The sequence below is a fragment of the Bacillus rossius genome (assembly GCF_032445375.1).
Source record: "Bacillus rossius redtenbacheri isolate Brsri chromosome 9 unlocalized genomic scaffold, Brsri_v3 Brsri_v3_scf9_2, whole genome shotgun sequence".
NCBI lineage: Eukaryota > Metazoa > Arthropoda > Insecta > Phasmatodea > Bacillidae > Bacillus > Bacillus rossius.
In genome coordinates this window covers 19537736-19557607 of record NW_026962013.1, presented here as the reverse complement: position 1 = coordinate 19557607, position 19872 = coordinate 19537736, and the positions used below count along the sequence as shown (strand labels likewise).

The 19872-nt window shown below is 34.9% G+C and overlaps 1 protein-coding gene across 4 annotated transcripts in view; it reads left to right on the top strand.

Moving 5' to 3' along the window:
• Window positions 1-19872, top strand: part of LOC134543157 (RUN and FYVE domain-containing protein 2) — a 56932-nt gene that overhangs the window by 24911 nt on the left and 12149 nt on the right. For 2 of the 4 annotated variants that reach the window (XM_063388023.1, XM_063388021.1), the window contains exons 7-10: window positions 6731-6871; window positions 11555-11652; window positions 15449-15665; window positions 19091-19318. In XM_063388023.1, coding sequence (XP_063244093.1) covers window positions 6731-6871; window positions 11555-11652; window positions 15449-15665; window positions 19091-19318 — 684 coding nt within the window. Of the gene's footprint in view, window positions 1-6730; window positions 6872-9284; window positions 14661-15448; window positions 15666-19090; window positions 19319-19872 lie in introns of those variants that run through there. The other 2 variants (XM_063388022.1, XM_063388020.1) reach the window with 2 other exon arrangements.

Sequence of the window (19872 nt, the reverse complement as noted above, 5' to 3'; positions counted from 1 at the left end):
GATAAAGCCTCTACAGCTGTTGAGCTGAGCACAGCAGACTGAAATTGAAAAAGTTACTAAGTTGGTAATTGTGTAAACCAACGACTTCTCTGTATAGGAGAAGATAATGTAAACAATGTGTAAAAACGCTATGAAATTTTGATTGTATAACTTGTAAACATAATGAAAGGTTAATGGTATGTTATGTAAATGTTATTATATATATATAGTTATATATAAATGTTATATTATATGATCAATTGCTAGTATGTACTATGTAAACATAACAATGAACTATTAATTGTCAGTATGTACATGATATGATATATATTCTTGGATGAAATGTTAACAAATGTGATGAAATGCAAATGTAAATTGCAAGCTAAATATGCTATAGTTAAATGCAAATATTTTTAATAATGAAATGTAAACATGTAAGTTACAAACATTGAGTAATGAATATAAATTATGTTAGCTATCAATATGTTATAATGAAAAGCAAAACATGTGATGTTTGATATTCAATAATGATACGCTATAATGAAATGTTGTGGTGAAATGTATGAAATCTCATGAAATGAGAACACAAACAAGCAAATGCACTGTGATGCATACTAATCAAGTACGAACTAACAATGTGATATGTTAGTAGCAAGCAAAGTACTAATATTGAATTTAATGGATATTGATAACCAGGCATTGTTATGCAAGAATTGAGATTTAATAATTAATAGTATTTATTTATTTTTTTTTCTAACAATGATGTTAATAATGAGAATGTTATATGTTAAGCTAGGAATTTTAAGGTTAATTTAAGATATTTTTGTTTTAACGGTGACGTCATAGTGTTCCGCGGCAAGTACACAAGTTGTATTGCCTGCAGACACTTGTATTTGCAAGAGTACAAGTACGCACATAGTGATTAAGGTATCGATTAAGACCCGGACACCTATACTTAAGTCAGGTGCGAAGGTTACACCAGAGTGAGCTAGACGTAGTGCGGTTCGCAACGATTGTGTACCTAACAGTGATGGGAATAGACGAGTGCTTCCTTGTGGGAAGTGGTGACCTCGCCCCACGCAATCAGCACCGCAGACGCCACGACGCCGTCTCGCGCGTAGTCGTGAGGCAGGGCGGCTGGACGCCGCCACATCAGCAGTTGATGACGTCAGCTGCAGTGCCAGATGCCGTGCTGTCTGGTACAGCATCATCGCCCCACGCCAGACCCCGTCGACGCGTGGTGAACCAGGCCAGGTTTGTTGGTCGTTTTGAGGACAGGCGCCGTCTCGACGCCGCTGTCCGCTGCAGGAAGGAGGAGTCGCAGCAAGGATGCAGTCATCACCGCAGATGGACGTTGACCCATTGCCGTGACGTGACCTGGAGAACGTCCTATTGTTGACTCACGTGTACATTGCACCCCTTCGAATCCCTTTAGTGAATCATACTCACAGTAAGTAAGTCCTCCCGAGTCCTCCTCAACAGGAGCGGCTCAAGGAAGAAGCAGTCGGAGAGCAGCAGCAGTTCCAGCCTTCGAAGATTTTGCACTGCAAAATCCGTGAACTTCTTCGCGCAGGTCTGTTAGCAGCGACGACCCGATAAAAGGTGTTTAAAAAGGCGCGATTTTCAGGCGCGCAACGGTAAAAAACGAATCGAGGAGAGGTAGTCTCTCTCAAGTTGTTTTTTTTGTTTGTCGTTTGGTGCGCGCGTTGCTAGGCAACGAAGAGTGTTGTGTATTGTGCGACGGAGAAAGAGAAGTGCCAATCACATTGCACCGTTTTGAACAGGTCAAAGAGCACTGTTCAATGTAATTGACAAGGGCGGCAAAATCTGTACTGCAACATGTTTGTTTTGACAGTTTAATTATTTATTATTATTTACGATTTATTTTATTTTTGTTTGCTCTATGTATAATATCATTTATTTTCAGAAACGGCAATATTTGGTTATGTATGTCTATGGAAAAGTGATTCTTTGGATTTTTACCGGACTATTTGAACGAGGTATTGTTGATACCCCTCTAAGGACTAATGGACTTGAAAACTGTAAACGGTAAAATTAACGCCGTAATTTTATTATGTAAATTATTAATTTTAATATTTATGTATTTGAATTTTAAGTGAAATTTTGTTATCCGCGCAATTGTTGCGTTCGGAGTTTACGTTTTCGGTAAGAAATTAGGTAACTGAAACGGTCCTTTTGGCCAATCACGGGCCACCATTTAAAAGTGAGTCTTACTGGTTATTTTGAGGAAACTAGTAAGAAAGAGAGTTCTACAATGGCCAGCTGAATGAGCGGCAACTTCGTGACGTCGGCGAATTTAAATCCTGAAAATTAGCTATCTAGCATCAGGCATCCCGGATAGTGGATGATAATTATGAACCATTAGGGAGTTCAGAACATTTAAATAGGATTTATCTAAAAAGATAAATATCATAGGAGTGATTAACGTGAGTAATAAAAGTGCCCAGATTTTTTGTGCCCTAATCTTATGCACGAATCACGAAACTCCCGTTTTTACGTCACATCGTCGCCGAAACTTATTATAAACATTGATTTCATGAATTAAATTGACTTTATAGAGGATTTAAATAATACTTGGACATAAATTTTACGAATTTACACATTAATTAACAGACTCAGTGGTCCTATAGATGAGAGGCTCTGAGCTCTGCCGATGATTTTGAACCTATCTAGCCGAGGTAAATTGATTTAAGTTCCCTAAAAAAAAAAAACATTAATTAAAAACTGTGTAGTGTCAACGAACCCGAATTAAGACTTTTGAAAATATTTAAATGTGCGCAACATAACTCCTGGTAATTGAACTTTTATTGAATTACTATGATGTCACCGTTAAGTTAGGTTGTTGTTTTGGATATGAATAATAATTAAATATATTAATAAGATTGAAATCTTTTAAATCGTTTTTACATTGGAAATAAAATAATTCTATATTTAATATTCACAGTGTTGTGTTGTGTTATTTGTAATTCCACCTACTCCAGTGTGTATTTATGTATGTTCCATATCAATCAAATAACACCTAACTGTGACTTACCTTATGTCAACATTACCAGTGAAGAGTCACACAATTTAAGAAATCTAATTTATTACACAGTTTTATTCAGCCCAACGTTTAAGTGTGTGTGTGGAGCCTACTAAGCAGCACGAAAGTAGCTCTACATATTTAATTGGCTACCCTAGCGGGGCCTAAACAACTAAGAAGGTTCCCGCACATATTTATTTGGCACTCCAAGTGGGGCCTATTTACCGTATTGGCCCGAATATAAGGCGACCCCGAATATAAGGCGACCTGCAGTTTCAGGAGGCCAAACAAATGTAAAAATAATTTTTGGTAGAAATTAATGTGAAAATTCATTAGACATACATTTTGTGTTGATAAATCGTTTTTGCATTTATGTATAACAATTAATTTATATTTATCACTTTACTTATTTAAAATAAGTTTGAATGGCCTACCCTAAAAGTCAAAAGAAAACAATTAGAAAATATTTACACTTTTAAATATTACACTAGAAATTTTTTCGTGTTTACTCTAATGAAGCTGCATAATTGTCATCTTCAGAGCTGTTTATTTGTCTAGAGCTCGTTCCCCGCCGTTCCACCGATGTGTGATTGTTGATTTTTCACAGTTTACTGTATCTACGAATTTAAAATTTTTACAATGGCTATTAATCACTCTTAAAATACAGCATTTAACTTTCCGTTTGACTTAAGCTACGTATTACCACAGAACAAGGTGTATTACTATTTAGGGCCGATATTATGACCTCCGGCTAAATCCTCAGGTTAGCTAGCCTCCAGGTAAGGCTAGCCTCCGGTTAACGAACGAGGGGTGTATTATGACCCAAACTTAGCCTGCGGTTGGCTAACCGGAACCTGACGAAGCGTGTGGTGTAATAATGGGTGTGTTGGTAATGAAATAAAACAGAATTTGGTAACTTTTGTTGCAAGACAGTTATTTTTTCTGGTAGAATGTTAGTCAGCTGTTTGTTTGTATTGTGATTCGGAATGTTTACAGCTGCAGTAAAGAAATATGCCGCGAACTTTATCTGGCAACAGATATAATTAAATTAACCAAAAACTACTTTGACGTCAAACCTGCTTTGTATTAAACCATAAAATTACAATTTACGATTCAAAACCGTGTGTTTTCAACTTTACTCTTGTATTGAAACTCATGATTTTGTTAGGTTATATATTAAGCCAAAACTAACGAAGTAATTCTATACCAACAAATAAATAGGGGATGACATTTTTGCTACAGAACACTTATTTCTTTCATAAATTTATTTCATAATCAAATAATATAGACCCCGTTTCGGGAAAATACTTGTCGATTTTCATTTCACTGGTGTAGGTTTCATTTTTGTACTAATAGTTTCGTATCACGTATCCAAATTAATCCGATCCTGATGGAATTAGTTTGTGGTATAGGATGCTTGCTGTTTTAATTTAGTAGGTCGAGAGATCCTAGATATATTCACTGGGGAAATAATTATGATTGTAAAATGTATACGAAAGAAATATATTTTTACAAGACCCGACATAATTTGTTTGCATCGTGATATGTTAGGTATTTTGTGTTGTGTACAGAATTTTTCAACATTCTAAATTAAAACAGCAAGTATAATGTAAAACAAGACCAACATATAAAGGGTCATGCCGATAGGATCAAGGGATAAACTTGGATACGGTAAACAGAATAATTCCAGTGCTGTTTTCGTTTTGCACTTGCGTGGCAGGTAGATAATAAGTACCTAATGGTTTGTAAGATAGGGAAGGGATAATTGGGTAACATTTATTTTCACATTCAATTGTATTCATTGAATTATAACCACGTCTGAAGTCGTATGAAGTGCATTTCATTCCCGGCATATGTCCACTGTATTACGAATAAAAATTCACAGATACAACTTCCACGAAAACACGCATTTTATAGGTACCTACCGGTAATAATAACCCTCGTTTTGCAATTTTAAAATTCACTTATTTACACATATTCTTAAGTTTATATACATAGCATACGTTTATGTACTTCGTGATCAATTAAAGTCAAATAATAATACACGACTCGACGAGAATAGAAAAGCGTGACTACACTTTCATGCCATGTAATTTTTAATAAAACTTTGACGAATGCGAAGCATTTTACATTTAGTAATAAATTATTCCATCGTATCCTGCAAATATTCAATAGAATTCCTCAAATAGTCATCATCACTAACAACTAACCTCGCCTGATACAACGCCATTTTATTTTCTGTTGCTTAGCCTCCGGTTAGGCAGCTAGCGGCCGGTTCATCCACCCGCTAGGTTAGCCGGAACTTTAACTGGAAGGTAGACGTTAACAGGAAGTCATAAAACCGAAATAAGAGCTAGCCTGCGGTTACATTTTAGCCGGAACTTTAGCCGGAGGTCATAAAACCGGCCCTTAGTAGTGTGTTTAACGTAAAAACAGCAAACAAATAATGCATCTTGCCGGAACAAAACAAGTGGCTAGCTGACATGATGAAGCATACGGCCATGAATAACTTCGGTTACGTGACCGCGTATATTTGTCCATATTACTCTCTGACAGAGAGAGTCTGTTCTATGAATTTGAAAGAATAATCTATTATAATTATGAAAGGTTTTTACATAAATAAAGAGTGGATTATTAAAATAGCTTTTGAAGCAACGTACCAAATTCCTGTTAATATGGCGTCTTCGAGCGTGTTCGGCAATGTTCGTTTTACAACAAAGAAATATTGTGGAAAGACAGTTGGCAGCCGTGAATTTCCATACATTACATCCGAAATGTTTGTAAACGTAAACAATCGTTCTGAAAATAACTGTGATATTTTAGTACAAATATTTCAGTTAAAAATCTGAAGATAAATTACCGTAAATGTTAACACGCGATTGTACACAAAGTACAAATATGAATTGTGAAATAAAAGGTTGCCATTTTGAGATGCTTCAACATTCACGTTTTTACTCAAGAACAAATATTTTAATTTTCAACTTCAAACAATTGTAAATTACTGCAATATTAGGTGGATTTATTGTTTTTACCGTGTGAGGTAACAAAGTTTTAGTTAATATAAAAAATCGTGAACGTTTTGTTAAACAATGTTTCTACTGTAGCTTTCAGCTTGGAACTAATGTTTGCGGTTCTGACGTCTTGGGTGCGAAAATAAGGCGACTTCCAATTTTTGCATCTCTCGTTTATGTAAAAATGGTCGCCTTATATTCGGACCAATACGGTATTACAAAACTTAGCTTCAAAAGTTCCCCCACACATGTCAAAAGTACAATATCTTGGGGAATAGTAACAGGATAGATAAGAAGAAAATTTACCTAGTTAACTTCAGAGGTTATCATTGTTTATTTTTTTTATTTACCGTATTTCCTTTAATACTTTTCTTCTATATTTTTCCTCGAGTATTGAATCCTTCGAAAGCTAAGGATTTGGGGTATTCGAGTATTTTAGAATTTGATTGGCCCATCCCTAGTTAAAAGCTCTTTGCCCGTATTGCTTTCAAATTCTTTCTTTTGTTGGTGGGAATGATTTTAGGGTTTTTGGGTTAGGGGGGGGGGGTCAGTTTATTTTTTTTTGTTATTGGGTCACTTTATTTAAGTTTTAAAATAACATATTAATATACAGTTACTGACATAATGTAAAATTTAAAAAAAAAATGATTTCGTTTTGTTACATGAATTTTGCGGTGTGGCTGACCTGATGCAACAGATAAGTCTGAAAGCGGAAATGGAGGTGGCCATGAAACTGCTGGAGAAAGACATTCACGAGAAGCAGGACACCATCGTGTCGTTACGCAGGCAGCTTGACGACATAAAGCTTATCAATCTCGAGATGTACAGGAAGCTGCAGGTGAGTTTTGGTGCGGTGCTGTTTATAACTGCTTCCTCCAGTCGTGGTGTGCGGCCTCCATCTGGTGAGTGTTCTTTAAAAACCTGAAGTTAAACACAAGATTTTAAGGGTTTTTTAAGGCCAATTTTGTTTTTTAATACAAGAGATTTTGGGTGTTACTGTTTTTATTTTTGTAAATTCTATTAACTCACAAAGATAGTGTATTATTCAACAGATATGACACTTCAAGTTTGGTCTCACAACTCATGTTGATTTTTTTTAGTTTTTGTCATTACTTTCATTTAAGGTCTATTTCTATAAATTTGCTTTGGTTCGTTTTCCTGCCAAAGTAGAGCGCACCTTTGCCATACTGATTAAAAAAATGGCATATTTGTTAGTTTGTTGCCTCAAAACAAGCATTGTACGTGCCTTAAACACATTGTTCAGTCCACGTACATGAAATTTTGATGATACAGTTAAAACGTATTCAAGAATTTTTTAAAACCACTAAAACCAAAAATTAATTCAGCTAATTACTGGGAATCTTTCTAAAAGGATGAACTGGGATTATTGATAGAAAAATCTGAAACTGGGTCAGCCATATTTAAAGTAAAAATAAGTATGTTGATACTTGAGGGGTCCCACATACCTGGGCACACATACAGTGTGTAGAGCTACGAAGAACCAGTACAATTTGAAAACTGCTAAAGATGACCCAGTACTGTCTGTTTTCAAAAAGCATTGAAGAATATTTTGAGGTTGGAAGCATCATTGGAGGTGGCCGTGAAATTGCTGGAGAACCTCATTCACGAGAAGTAGGACATAATTTTTTTTTACAGGATGAAAGTGATTTTTTCCGCAGAATAAATTTTAGGTATGAAATTCTCTGTGCATATTCTTATTAAAGTACCATCGGTATTTGCATTAGACCCTTATCTTCATGTATATACACATTAAAATGTTAAGGCACCACTAACATCTCATAGTTTCCCTAAGGAGGACAAAAAGACTGCCCGTCAGTTCAGAGCCTTGTGCTTCGAGACAATACCCCGCTAGAATCACCAGCGAGCGTCGCACTTATCATTCCTCCTCACTAACACAAATACTTTCTTGGCTAGGAATACCCCTCAATGACTATTGCCTTTCAGACCTCTGGCATTGAAAAGATTTTGTGTATGTGAATAAGAATTCCAGTCACTTTATGATCAATGCACTCTGCTGAAAAAGGTGATTCACTGGAACTGAAAGGAGCAAGAATAAAAGCAGTAGATATTGATATTTTTTCTCTCATGTTAACTCCAAAATAAGAGGAGGAATGGGAAGACCAACTAGGGTAAAAGTCTTTTGATTGACAAAGAACACAAGGCCATCCTTGATTCTGATAATTTGAGGCTAGTGGATGAAAACTTATGTTTTTAATTTTAGCTCACTTGTAAGTCTTAATGTTACCTCATGATGTTTTTACCCAGAAACCTGAAAAAATATATATTTGTGTAAAAAATTTATTTTTGGCGTGAGAGGAAAATCGTACAGTTTAATATTCAGGCAGTTATTGAATTTATGCTTTTTTTTCCCCCTCAAGTTAAGCAGAATGTTCACAGAAAATTTCTAATATAATGTAAAACCTAATTTGATTACCTGCAATCAAGATTTTTAGTAAGTGTTCCATTTTAATTTGTGTTAGTACACACTGTCCAAGATAGGGTGAAGACAATTTTTTCCAGGTGCAGCAGTGAACATTCATAACTGACAGCAGAATATTTGTATAATATTAACAAACTAATTTTTGATACATAATTTACAAGTCTGGTGCTGCAAATCAGTGCTTGTTTTGTTTATTACTTCACAAAATTCAGCTTTTTAAATCTGCATGTTCCCTGAAGCATCTGTCATAAGTCCCGCCTTATCCTGAGCAAAGTGTAGTTGTATTTCGTTCTTTGACAAGTACAGTGTTAGCCCTTGAAATCAGAAGAAAAAAAATGCAAATAAAATGAACATGTTTCATCATATGAACTAATTTTTTTACGTATATGATTATCAGTTGGCTGCTGATGTTCATTTAACTAAGCATAAAACTTTGAGCTGAGTCCTTTGTTTAACACTCACAGTGACTCTGAGCTGCATTTTTTATTACATCATTCAACATTCCATCTGGGAATTGTATGCTAGTTACTGTAATTTATGTTAATTTTAGGTTCTGTTTTCATTATATGTTCAGGCATGATCTTTTTTTGTGTTTTTCTGTTCATTCATTCATAGCATATAATTGTTTGTGTGAATTTACTTTCTTGGTAGATGCTTAATAGTGATTTATGTGGCTGTATTGGTGCTCCAGAAATGACTATCTTGGCAGAAAAATTTTAAGTTTATTTTTATTTATACAATTTTTTTTTTTTTTTTGCTAAATCATTCAAACAAGGTTATTTGTGCACAGGAATGTGAAGAAGAACTGACAGAAAAGGGTATGATGGTGAGCCGGCTGCAAGCGAAAACCAGCCAAATTGGTCAGATCCTTAATAATCTGGAGAAATACAACCACCTGCTGAAAGATGCAGATAAGGGAACTAACGGCGTTGTCATTCCGAAGCAACAGCAGCAGAAAGGACTTGCTTCATTTAAGCAACCGCAGAACGGTCTTGCATCATTAAAACAGCAGAACACGTCTGCATCATGTAAGAAACTTCAACATAGTGGTTCTGCTGAATCCAGCCAACTACAGAAGAATTATGCTTTTCTGAAAGAACAGCATCAAAATGAGACTGGGGTTTCCAAACGAGGCCTACAGCAAAACACCTCTAAACTGTTTGAGAAGGCTCAAAATGGTTCCAAGCAAAATGAGCAGCAAAATAGCCCAAAACTATCCATGCAACATGAACAGCTTCAATCAAGTGGTCAGGAAATATCCAAGCAACATGGACAGCTACACTCAAGTAGTCAGGAAATGTCCAAGCAGCATGGACAGCTTCAATCAAGTGGTCAGGAAATGTCCAAGCAACATGGACAGCTTCAATCAAGCAGTCAGGAAATGTCCAAGCAACATCAGCCAAAATCAAGTGGTCAGGAAATGTCCAAGCTACTTGAACAGCTACAATCAAGTAGTCAGGAAATGTCCAAGCATCAGCCAAAATCAAATGGTCAGGAAATGTCCAAGCTACTTGAACAGCTTCAGTCAAATGGTCAGGAAATGTCAAAGCTACATGAACAGCTACACTCAAACAGCCTGAGATTGTCCAACCAACCTGGACAGCTACAAAAAATTGATACAGTAACAGCCAAGGAACATGAGCAGTTGAAACCATATGTTTCTGAAACATCCGAGAAATCTGAAGAGCTTGAAAAAGATAATTGTGATACAGGTCAACAGCAGCAAAATGATTCAGAGTGTGCTGTTTTACCTAAACAACAGCAACAGGAATGCAGTGATAATTGCATATCTGAGCATCAACCGAAAAGTTCTGATGTTTCGGCTATTGAGCAACAGGAGCAGCATTAATGGTGTACACTGTTTGTGTTATGACTGTGTTGCTTAATACTCTTGTAAGGTAGATCCCTGTGTAGTTATGAACTGTTTATTTAATTTTACATTCTCCTGCTTTAAATTATATGTTCCTATGTAATTCTCATTACAGTAAAAAAAAAAATCTTTTTTTTTCTTCACTTTCCAGCATATCAGAACATATATTTCACCTTAAAATAATTAGTGTGAAGAAGGGTTTTCACTTTTAATGTAATAATTAAAGTTTTGTATGTTTAGTTTTTTAGTTTATAATTTTTTTCCAAAGGGAAAAAAAAATATCCAAAGGCTGCTTTGAAATGTGAAATGGTATGTAATTGATAACAAAATTTCTAATGGCATGTGATGGTAGTAGTTGTTCCTAGATATACCTATTAACAATTTTGTTTACTTTTTTTTTAACATGAATCTTCATATGAACACAGTTGCTGTTAGCTTAAACATCCTGAAATAATGAAATAAGTTGTAAAGTTTTGTGATTGCATTTATAAAAATTATTTTGTTTTGTTTTTTGAGTGATTGGTAGGAATTATTCAAGAGGATTTGTCGGCTTCAATGTTGTAAGAAACGTGTGCACGTGTTAAAATAAAATACTTTCGATCTTGTGTTTTTACTTCTGGGTGTCTCCTGTAAATTGTAAAAGTTAACTTGTTTATATTAAGTTAGTTTTTGTGTCAAATTTGTAAAAGTCCTTGACACAGATTCAGTTGTTCAGGTTTTATCATTATTTAATCCTTAAAGCCCAGGTTTTTATTTTTGTAACCATATGATGTGCAAAATATTTATTGCATTTTTCTTTTATCTTGTACTGTTTTAAAATTTCAGATTGGGTCTTCTGTAACATTAATAAACTAGTAGATGTTTTCTTGTCTAAATATTTATTGCATTTTTATTTTATTTTTAAATTCAGTAACCAAACAATCTTGTCCATTAATTATATTGTATTTTTTTTTTAATTTTTTGCATAAATATAATTTCAAAGATTTATTGTTATAATTTGGACAACCAGTTTGTCAAAAAAAGTTTATTATGCAGTAAAATTACTGAAATGTTTTCAGATTATGTTTTGAAATACATATTTTATTGATGGTGAACAATTTACTGTGGAAACCCACGAGTAACACTAGTGAACAAAGGTGTATTTGTGTCTGGCGGGTTGGCGTTGTACTCATGAGTGGCGAACGTTGCAGGAGTGTGAGAGCTCTCTGAAACACAAAACAGAGCTGATCACCAAGCTGGAAGCTAAAACAGTTGCAATGACAGACACAATTCAGAAAATGGATGAAAAGTAGGTACCAGAAAGTAGGTTTTTTTTACATCTCATAGTTGTAACTTTAAATTGATAAAATTTTGTTGTGTGAGTGACAAATTGATTTCAAGAATGTGACTGTATTGTGAAAGGTTTTGTGTGGATATGGTTCAGAAAAAGAACAGGGTACAATTGTCATAGCAGCTAGATTAGATTTTAATACAAAGTTAGTTATTGCTCCTTCGTGCATTCTGTTCTAATTGCAATTCATTCTTTACAATGAATAATTAACAAAACAATCTCTTTACTACATTAAATGCAGTGCTTTCTTACAACTTGTTGAAATCTAGCACCGTTTGTTGCTAGGGAATAAGTTCACAGCTATTGTTCACTGTCAGAGTGACAAACGAGGTGCAAACACTCAGGTTATGTATAAGTTAAAACAGTTATCAGTTTGTTGGCTGTAAACATTGGTGTATGTTATTGCGTGTCGTAATATGTATTTGTGCAACATACTTATTTGAGATAGTGCCTAGGGCTTACATAATAATCAATGATTTTGGTACTCATTTTTTCGGTAAGATGTAATCAACTCGGTGGCATTTAAAAATTTTGGTTCCCCCCCCTTTTTTAAATTGGTGTCAACATCATGTTGTGACTTTATCAATTTCTGAAGATTTAAAATAAAGATTGACTTATATTTAGTTGAAAGTAATTGTTACGTAATTGTAAAGTTTAATATTGTAAATAGATTACAGGAAAATCATTATAATGCATTAAATTTTTTCCATGTTGATTATGGATCTAAGTAGCATATATACAGAATTAAAAAACTTAATTTTTTTTATGAGTTGTGACATGTAGCCAAAATATTTGGCATGTAAAATGAATATGTACATATTAATACAATTCTAAACTGGCTACCAAGGTAAAATAAAAAATATTGCGATAAATAACTAGTAGCTGTGACAGTGCCTGTAGCATTTCTGATTTATATCCATTCTCAACTTTTCAAAATATTTTTGTGCTCACAAACTGTTGGCTTAGTTGGTTTATTAGTGTAAGTAATGTGTATTGACTTACGGTATCGTAGAATGAACAGCACACGTTTGGCCATTGTTTATCTGGCAGGCAGAAAGTAATTTTCATCCAAAATGGTCTAGTCTCTAAAAGTGACAAGTCAGTTGTATAATACAGTTGTGATGCTCAGCTATGTAATATAATCAATGCAGTCTCCAACCTACCTAATGTAGTCATTAGACCAATTATTTATGATGTCAAATTATTTTTGGATCATAATGTTAGTGGCCCATTTGTAATGTCTTAATACAAATGATATAAATGACTTGGTGTTAACATAGTGATGCATTACTTGATAGTAGTGAACATAAAGTAATGTTCTGTCTTTTTCTACAGTTTATTTTCCATGATAGCTTTTATCAGTCAGTTTAAGGGTTATTCATCAATTTTTTTTGTGTTACTTTGTCTGTAAAAAAAGAAATTATTAGTGTGAAATGCCTTGCTGCAGATTTTGCTGCAAATAACTATTTTTTATTAAGAGTGTAAACTCCCTTTCTAATATTTAAAACAGGAAACCAAAGTATTGATGTTAAAACTTAAATATTTCAAATCTGTACTTAATGGTTAATTTATAAGGCATTGGAAATATCATAGTTGGTTTTTGTAGTTAAAAAAAAAAAAAAAGTTCTAGTATTGGTAGTAAATTAAATATTTAAAAGAAACTACTAACAATATTTCTTTAATTTGGGCTTGAAGATTTTTTATTTATTTTGCTCATGTCCTTTAAATATCCTGAATGATGTGTCATATTATGGACTTACTAGGATACAGACAGAATATGTGAAGATTTCAAATTGTAACATTCATGCATTAAAAATAAATGTTTAATATTTTTGCCGCACAGAGTTTTTGGGTATTGAGTGGCTAACCTTTTGTTGCATCTCTGTACATAGTGAAGCTTAAAACAATAGGTACTCCAATTGCTGGTAACACCACATTGTTTAGGTGATGGTAACACCACATTGTTTAGGTGAAATTAAAGAAAAAAAGTTGGTATTCATGAAAATGGTGAACCATTGTGAATTCATTGATTTAAATTATCAAGTTAATCTACCACTAAAATATCACTAAAGGGGCATGATAACGCAGTTACAAACAATTAAATTTGAACTTTTGTACCACTAGTAAATTTTTATGATTTTTTCCTTTCTGAATGTGTTCACAAAATAATGTTGCTGTGAAAATAGGTTTTTTTTTTTTTTTTTATCTCTGACTCCAAAATAATGTAAAAATGTATGAAGTTTTTATAAATATCTGTCAGCAAGGCATTTTAAAATAACTGCATTTTTTTCATGTCTGCAGCACTGTTAATGCTGTACTATATGCTCATTTCGGTTGTTGCCGTGGAAGGAAATTCTCACCGTACTGATGGAAACGTGTTGAAACAAAGTAACATTTTTGATGAATATTCAGGTCTTGATTTTATTTTTCTTAGTTGTGACACAACTAGTAAACTGGAGATAGATTGATGTATGTTGATTTCTATTTCAATACTTAATTCAGGCAAAGGAATTGAAGTTGATTTTAAACTATGCACTAATGATGTTTCCTATAATTGCTTCTAGCTTTAGGTTTTGATCCATAGTACTGCAGTCATGCAAACAATTGTAGTATTCAGTGTGAAATATTTTTTTGTGTTAACACAGTTGCTTTATTTCCGCTGTGATGCAGCCAATTTATTGAATGTTCCTGTAGCAAATTGTGACTTTGTCTATTGGATAAGTAACTACCATAAGCTTGACCTTGGCAGAGAAAATGGATGGAGATAGTGGCAAACCTTCACACAGACGTCATGTTTACACACTATTGCTACTTCCAATGCTGGGCTCAAAATAATACTATTTTGTGACGTTCTATTGATTGCAGTTATTGTACTTTGCACTGGTATATCATTGAAAAGAGGGGGAAAAAAGACTTGGGCTTGTTGCTTGTACACTTCAGTTAATAAATATTTATTGTAAAATAAATGAGTTGTGTAAATTATTTGCATGATGTCATTCCTGTCCTCTTAATTTTATATAACTATTTTTTTCTGTTATTTTATTTCCTGCGGTACATCTGTTTTGCTGGTTTGCCATTATTTTCATTACATTAAATTATGATTTTTACCACACTTAAAAAGAGCAATTTTGCAGTGTATAAGTTGAACAGATGTGTTGCATACAGCCGTTTTCAGAGCTGGTTACATTGTAAATTGGTAATGAAGCAGTTTGCTGACTGGACTTAAGTACATAAATTGCTCCTTTTAACAGTGGGTTTCCCTGTTCGTTTATTTTTTTTGAAGTTATACTTATTTAGCTGTGTTGAGGGTTAAATTTTAGTATGCAGTGAAACGCACCAAGCAACAGGATAAAGTCCAACGGGTATCTGCGTTTAGTCAATTGGGTTCGAATGCAAGACATGCATGTGGTTCATTTTCAATTGAATGAATGATAGTTCCTGTAGCAAAACAAATCGAAAATAACATGCTCGTATACAGTTCTAGCATTGAACTGACAGCTGAAACCAGCGGACACGGTTTCCTGCGATTTGACGTTCTTTAGGTCGGCTGGCAATTTAATTAGTCGATAAAAAAATTTTGTTAGGGCAAATGTGGTGTAAAATATTTACCACTTGTTATTTAAATCATTCCGAATAAGTATAACTTGTGATGTCTTACGTAAAGCGCAAGCAACAATTTTTTTTTTTTAGTTCTGTTTGATATTTTTTGGTTTTTTTGTACCTTCCCCTCTCCCACCCGGCCCGTCGACGACAGACACAGGCAGTGTGAGAGCGAGCGGCTGGCCGCGGAGGAGTCTGCCCGGAAGCTGGGGCAGCAAGTGGCGGAGAGGGAGAGCAAGGCGGCCGGCGTGGAGGGGGACCTGAGGATAGAGCGCGAGTGGCGGGCGTCCCTGCAGGAGACCATGGTGAAGGACAGGGACAGGATTTCCCAGCTGAACCAGGAGCTGACGCAGCTCAGGAGCGTTGCCTCGGTGAGTGACAGCACTTCACTTCACTTCACTTCACTTCGTTGTGCCCGCTAGCTTTTCTTCCTTCTTTTTTTTTTTGTAGTCGGTGAAGCATTTTTTTTTTTTACATGTTTGGTCTCACACACACGCCATTTCGACGATTTTTCGTCGTTCTTTCGTCATAACTTTTAGTTAAAAGGCCTATTTCTAAAATTTGAACTCGATGTCTCCCTTGCGTTTGTTCTGCCGCCAACATTGTCAACAAGAAGTATTCACTTGCTGTAAGCGGCGGCTCCAGCGGATAGGCCCCGGTAGGCCCGGGCCTGCCAACCTTTTCAAATTTGAAAATTGGTAATAAGACTTTTTTATAAAAATACAAAATTCATATTAAACATGAGGTTTATTTTGGAAAAAAGTGCAGTTGTCAATTAAAATGAAACCATACATTCGCCTGCAGATTTGTAACGTTTTACATTATCGTATGTTTTGTTTTGTGTTACAATATTCACACAAGTTTAATCCAAACAATTAATTTTGTGACCTTTATAGGTATTAAAGTTTATTTTGTTGACATACACTCATTTGTTTATAATAATTCTTATGATTAATATATTATACATATCGGATTTAAGAGAGAAATAAATTACCCTCAGAAAGCCACAAAACTTACCATTTTGATATGGGGTCAGTCTCCCCTCCCCCTAGGTACAGTCCGGACTCCCAAAACTGTGCATACGCCTCTGCAGTATAGTCTGAGCTCACCCAAAATTAATCCTGGAGCTGCCCCTGCTTACTGTTGAAAATATGTGGGGCAGAACAACTGTTGCAAGGGAGGTATCGAATTAAAATTTTATAAATAGCCCTTTAATATAAATGACATTTTTATTCAATCAACATGGCGTGTAAGACCACTATGTTGTTTATTCCATTTGGTTATTATTATTATTATTATTATTATTATTATTATTATTATTCATGGCTTATCCCTTTAGGTTATTTATAATGATAGCTCTTTTGAATTTTTGGTTTGATCAGAAATTTTATCACAAGTATTAATCAAACTCCATTTGTGAATAATAAAGTGTGTTACACAAGTAATCATAGTTACGAACACTTTCATGACTTTTTAATGTTATTAGATAACTTTTTTTTAGATGGATTTTTGGAACCAAATCATCACATGGCCTACAACGCACGAATGAGACTCTGACAGACATGTCTAAAATTTGTAAATATTATCATTATTAGGCTTTTAGACTCGGATTGGTATTACATTGTCATACCTTAAATAAAAATCCATTTTCAGTACATTTTGTTTAATTTTGGTAAACCCATTTACTGCAAAAAGAAAACATATTCACAACTTAAATTTATCTCTAATTAGGCCTGAGGTAAAAGTAAACAACTTTTTCTTATAAGACATATTGAGTGATACCTCTTAAAACAAGAAAAAAGTGGTTAGGCATCCCATTGTTATCATGATATTTTTGTCAGTTGTTTTTATCTCCTGAAAAATTTAACTTTAGCAATGTGTTTGTTCCCTTTTTGCGGTTAGCAGTTCATTTATCTATGTTAGCTATAAAAACTTTTTTATTTAGATATACTGAGATCAGTCAGTGAGTGACTGCCATGCTACTTAAGTAAACCTCTGTTCCTCCTTGTGGGTATGTCACTGCCTATCCTTGTAAGTCCGCCACTGCCACGTCACATTAGTCCACCTCTGTCCCTCCTCATGGGTACACCACTGCTACACTACCTAAGTTCACTCCTACTCCTCATCATTAGTACGTCACAGTTCATCCTTGTTTGTACACCAGTGCACTTCCACCTGGGTCTCCACCACTATCCATCCTCAGTATGCCACTGCTGCGCTACTTTAGTCCGTCTCTGCCTTTTCTTGCAGGTCCACCACTACCTCTCCTTGTGAGTTCGCCACTGTCATGCTTTATGAATCTGCCCCTTCCACATCCTGAGGGGGAAAAAAAATTATTGAAGTTTTAAAAACTATCTCATAAAACAAAAAAAAAAATACATATTTATATTAAGAATAATGGGAATCATTATGAATTAAAATATGCATATCTTGTGTTCAGCAACATACATTTTTAAGAATATTTAGGTACTTTTATTACAAATTTGCCTTTGTTAAAGCAGGAAGAATGCATTAATAATTTACACAAAAATACCACAGAGAAAGTATTAAAATTGGTATGAAATATGCTGCATGTAAAATTTTACTATTGGAACAAACATGGCGATGATAATTTGGGAAAGAGTCTGACAGTTGTTTCTCTACTTAAAGACTCGTACGGAATATTATGCAGGGAAAATCGTAATTAATTTGAAAAAAATTTCTAAAAATTATATTAAATTTATCCAAAACAAATTTTGAAAAAATTGCTTCAAGGTGTATATGGACTTCTAAATAATCTATGTACCAAATTTCACTGCTTTTAGGCCTCTCCATCTTTCCGCTATGCGGAAGTCAGACAGACGTACACACTCCTTTATTATGTAGAAGGCATTCGAGAAAGTCATTCTGCTAGAGTGTGCATTTATAAAAAGCAGAAATATTTTGGTAAAAAGTACAGTTTCAAATCACAACTACATTCAAATGCGTACTTTATTTCGTTAAAATACAATTGGATATGTTACACAGAAAAATTTCTCCTGGAAAGGTTTATTCATATTTTAAAAATCTAAAATATTTTGGTAATTATACAGTTTTTATTATATAACACATCTGATTGCTTTCTTATTTTAAAATTTTATTTTAAAACATAACGGGATATGCAATAAGGAACATTTACCATTTAAAATTTTGTTTTATTGTTAAAGTAGATTATTGAATTGTGAAGTTTCACTTAACAGGCGCGTTGGCCACGCACTTACTGTCCTGCCCTGCTAAACGCAGTCTTCAGGTCACAAGGCATGTGACGAATCAGTTCAGGCAGGGTGTCCACCTTCTGCTGTAAAGTGGGGGGGAAATCAGGGAGTAGTCAGGAAAGTCGAATTTGGTCAGGGGAAGCTGAAATTGGTTCGGGGAATGCAATCTAAGTTCTCTGGGGATGTCACGGAAAATCTCCAGTGATAGTAATTTTTTAGGGTATAAAATGTCATGCTTCAATCTGCCATCACCCAGACCATGAAATTATTATTATTTTTTTTCAGATGGTGTTTTAAGTGCATAGTTATTCAGACAAAATGGCATATGCAAGGTTCTATTTGGAATAAAGAAAGGGGAGGGAGAACTAGGCCAGATCGAGATGTGATAATGGAGGCTGGATTTGTAACATAGGTAATTTGTTTGAAGGAAAAGAAAATGTGGAGTTTTTTGGTCAGGGAAATTTCAGGAAAAAAATTCATTACAGATTTTTTTTGTGGACATCCCGCGGGGGGATCATGGCGGTGGAAGGATGCTGATCAGGGCTGCGTGTGTTGTGCTCCAGAAGTTCCTGGCGCTCCAGGAGGAGCACTACCAGCTGAAGGAGCGGTGCGGGGAGCAGGAGCAGACTCTGGAGGAACTCGGCAACCAGCTGAGGATCTCGAAGCTGCAGGTGGCAGACCTGGAGGAGGAGGCGACGCGGGGCGGCGTCGGCGAGGGCCAGTGGGCGCCCGACAAGGAGGTGTCCCACTGCAAAGGCTGCGGCAAGGAGTTCAGCATCACCCGGCGCAGGGTATCGTCACTATTACCTTACTGAACACCATCAATTCTAGACTGCATTCAGTTCTAAGATAAACTTTGTTCTATGAGACACTCAATTATAAGATGCACTTTATTCTAAGATACACTTGATTCTATTAATACTAGATTCTCAGATGCACTCGATTCTGTGATGAACTTCATTCTAAGATGCACTCAATTCGAAGGTACATTTTGTTCTAAAACACTCAGTTATAAGATGCACTTGATTCTAATAAGACTGGATACTCAGATGCACTTGATTCTTAGATGAACTTGATTCTATGATGAACTTGATCTTGAGGTACACTTTTGTTCTAAGAGACGCTCGATTGTAAAATTTGCTTTATTCTAAAGTACACTTGATTATGATAAATACTAGATTCTCAGATGCACTCGATTCTAATGTACACTCGATTCTAAGGTACGCTCATTTCAAAAACACAATACTAAGATAAACTTGTTTCTAATGCATACTAGATTCTCAGATGCACTCAGTTCGAAGTTACACTCAAATCTATTACACATTAGGTTCTAAGCCGCAATATA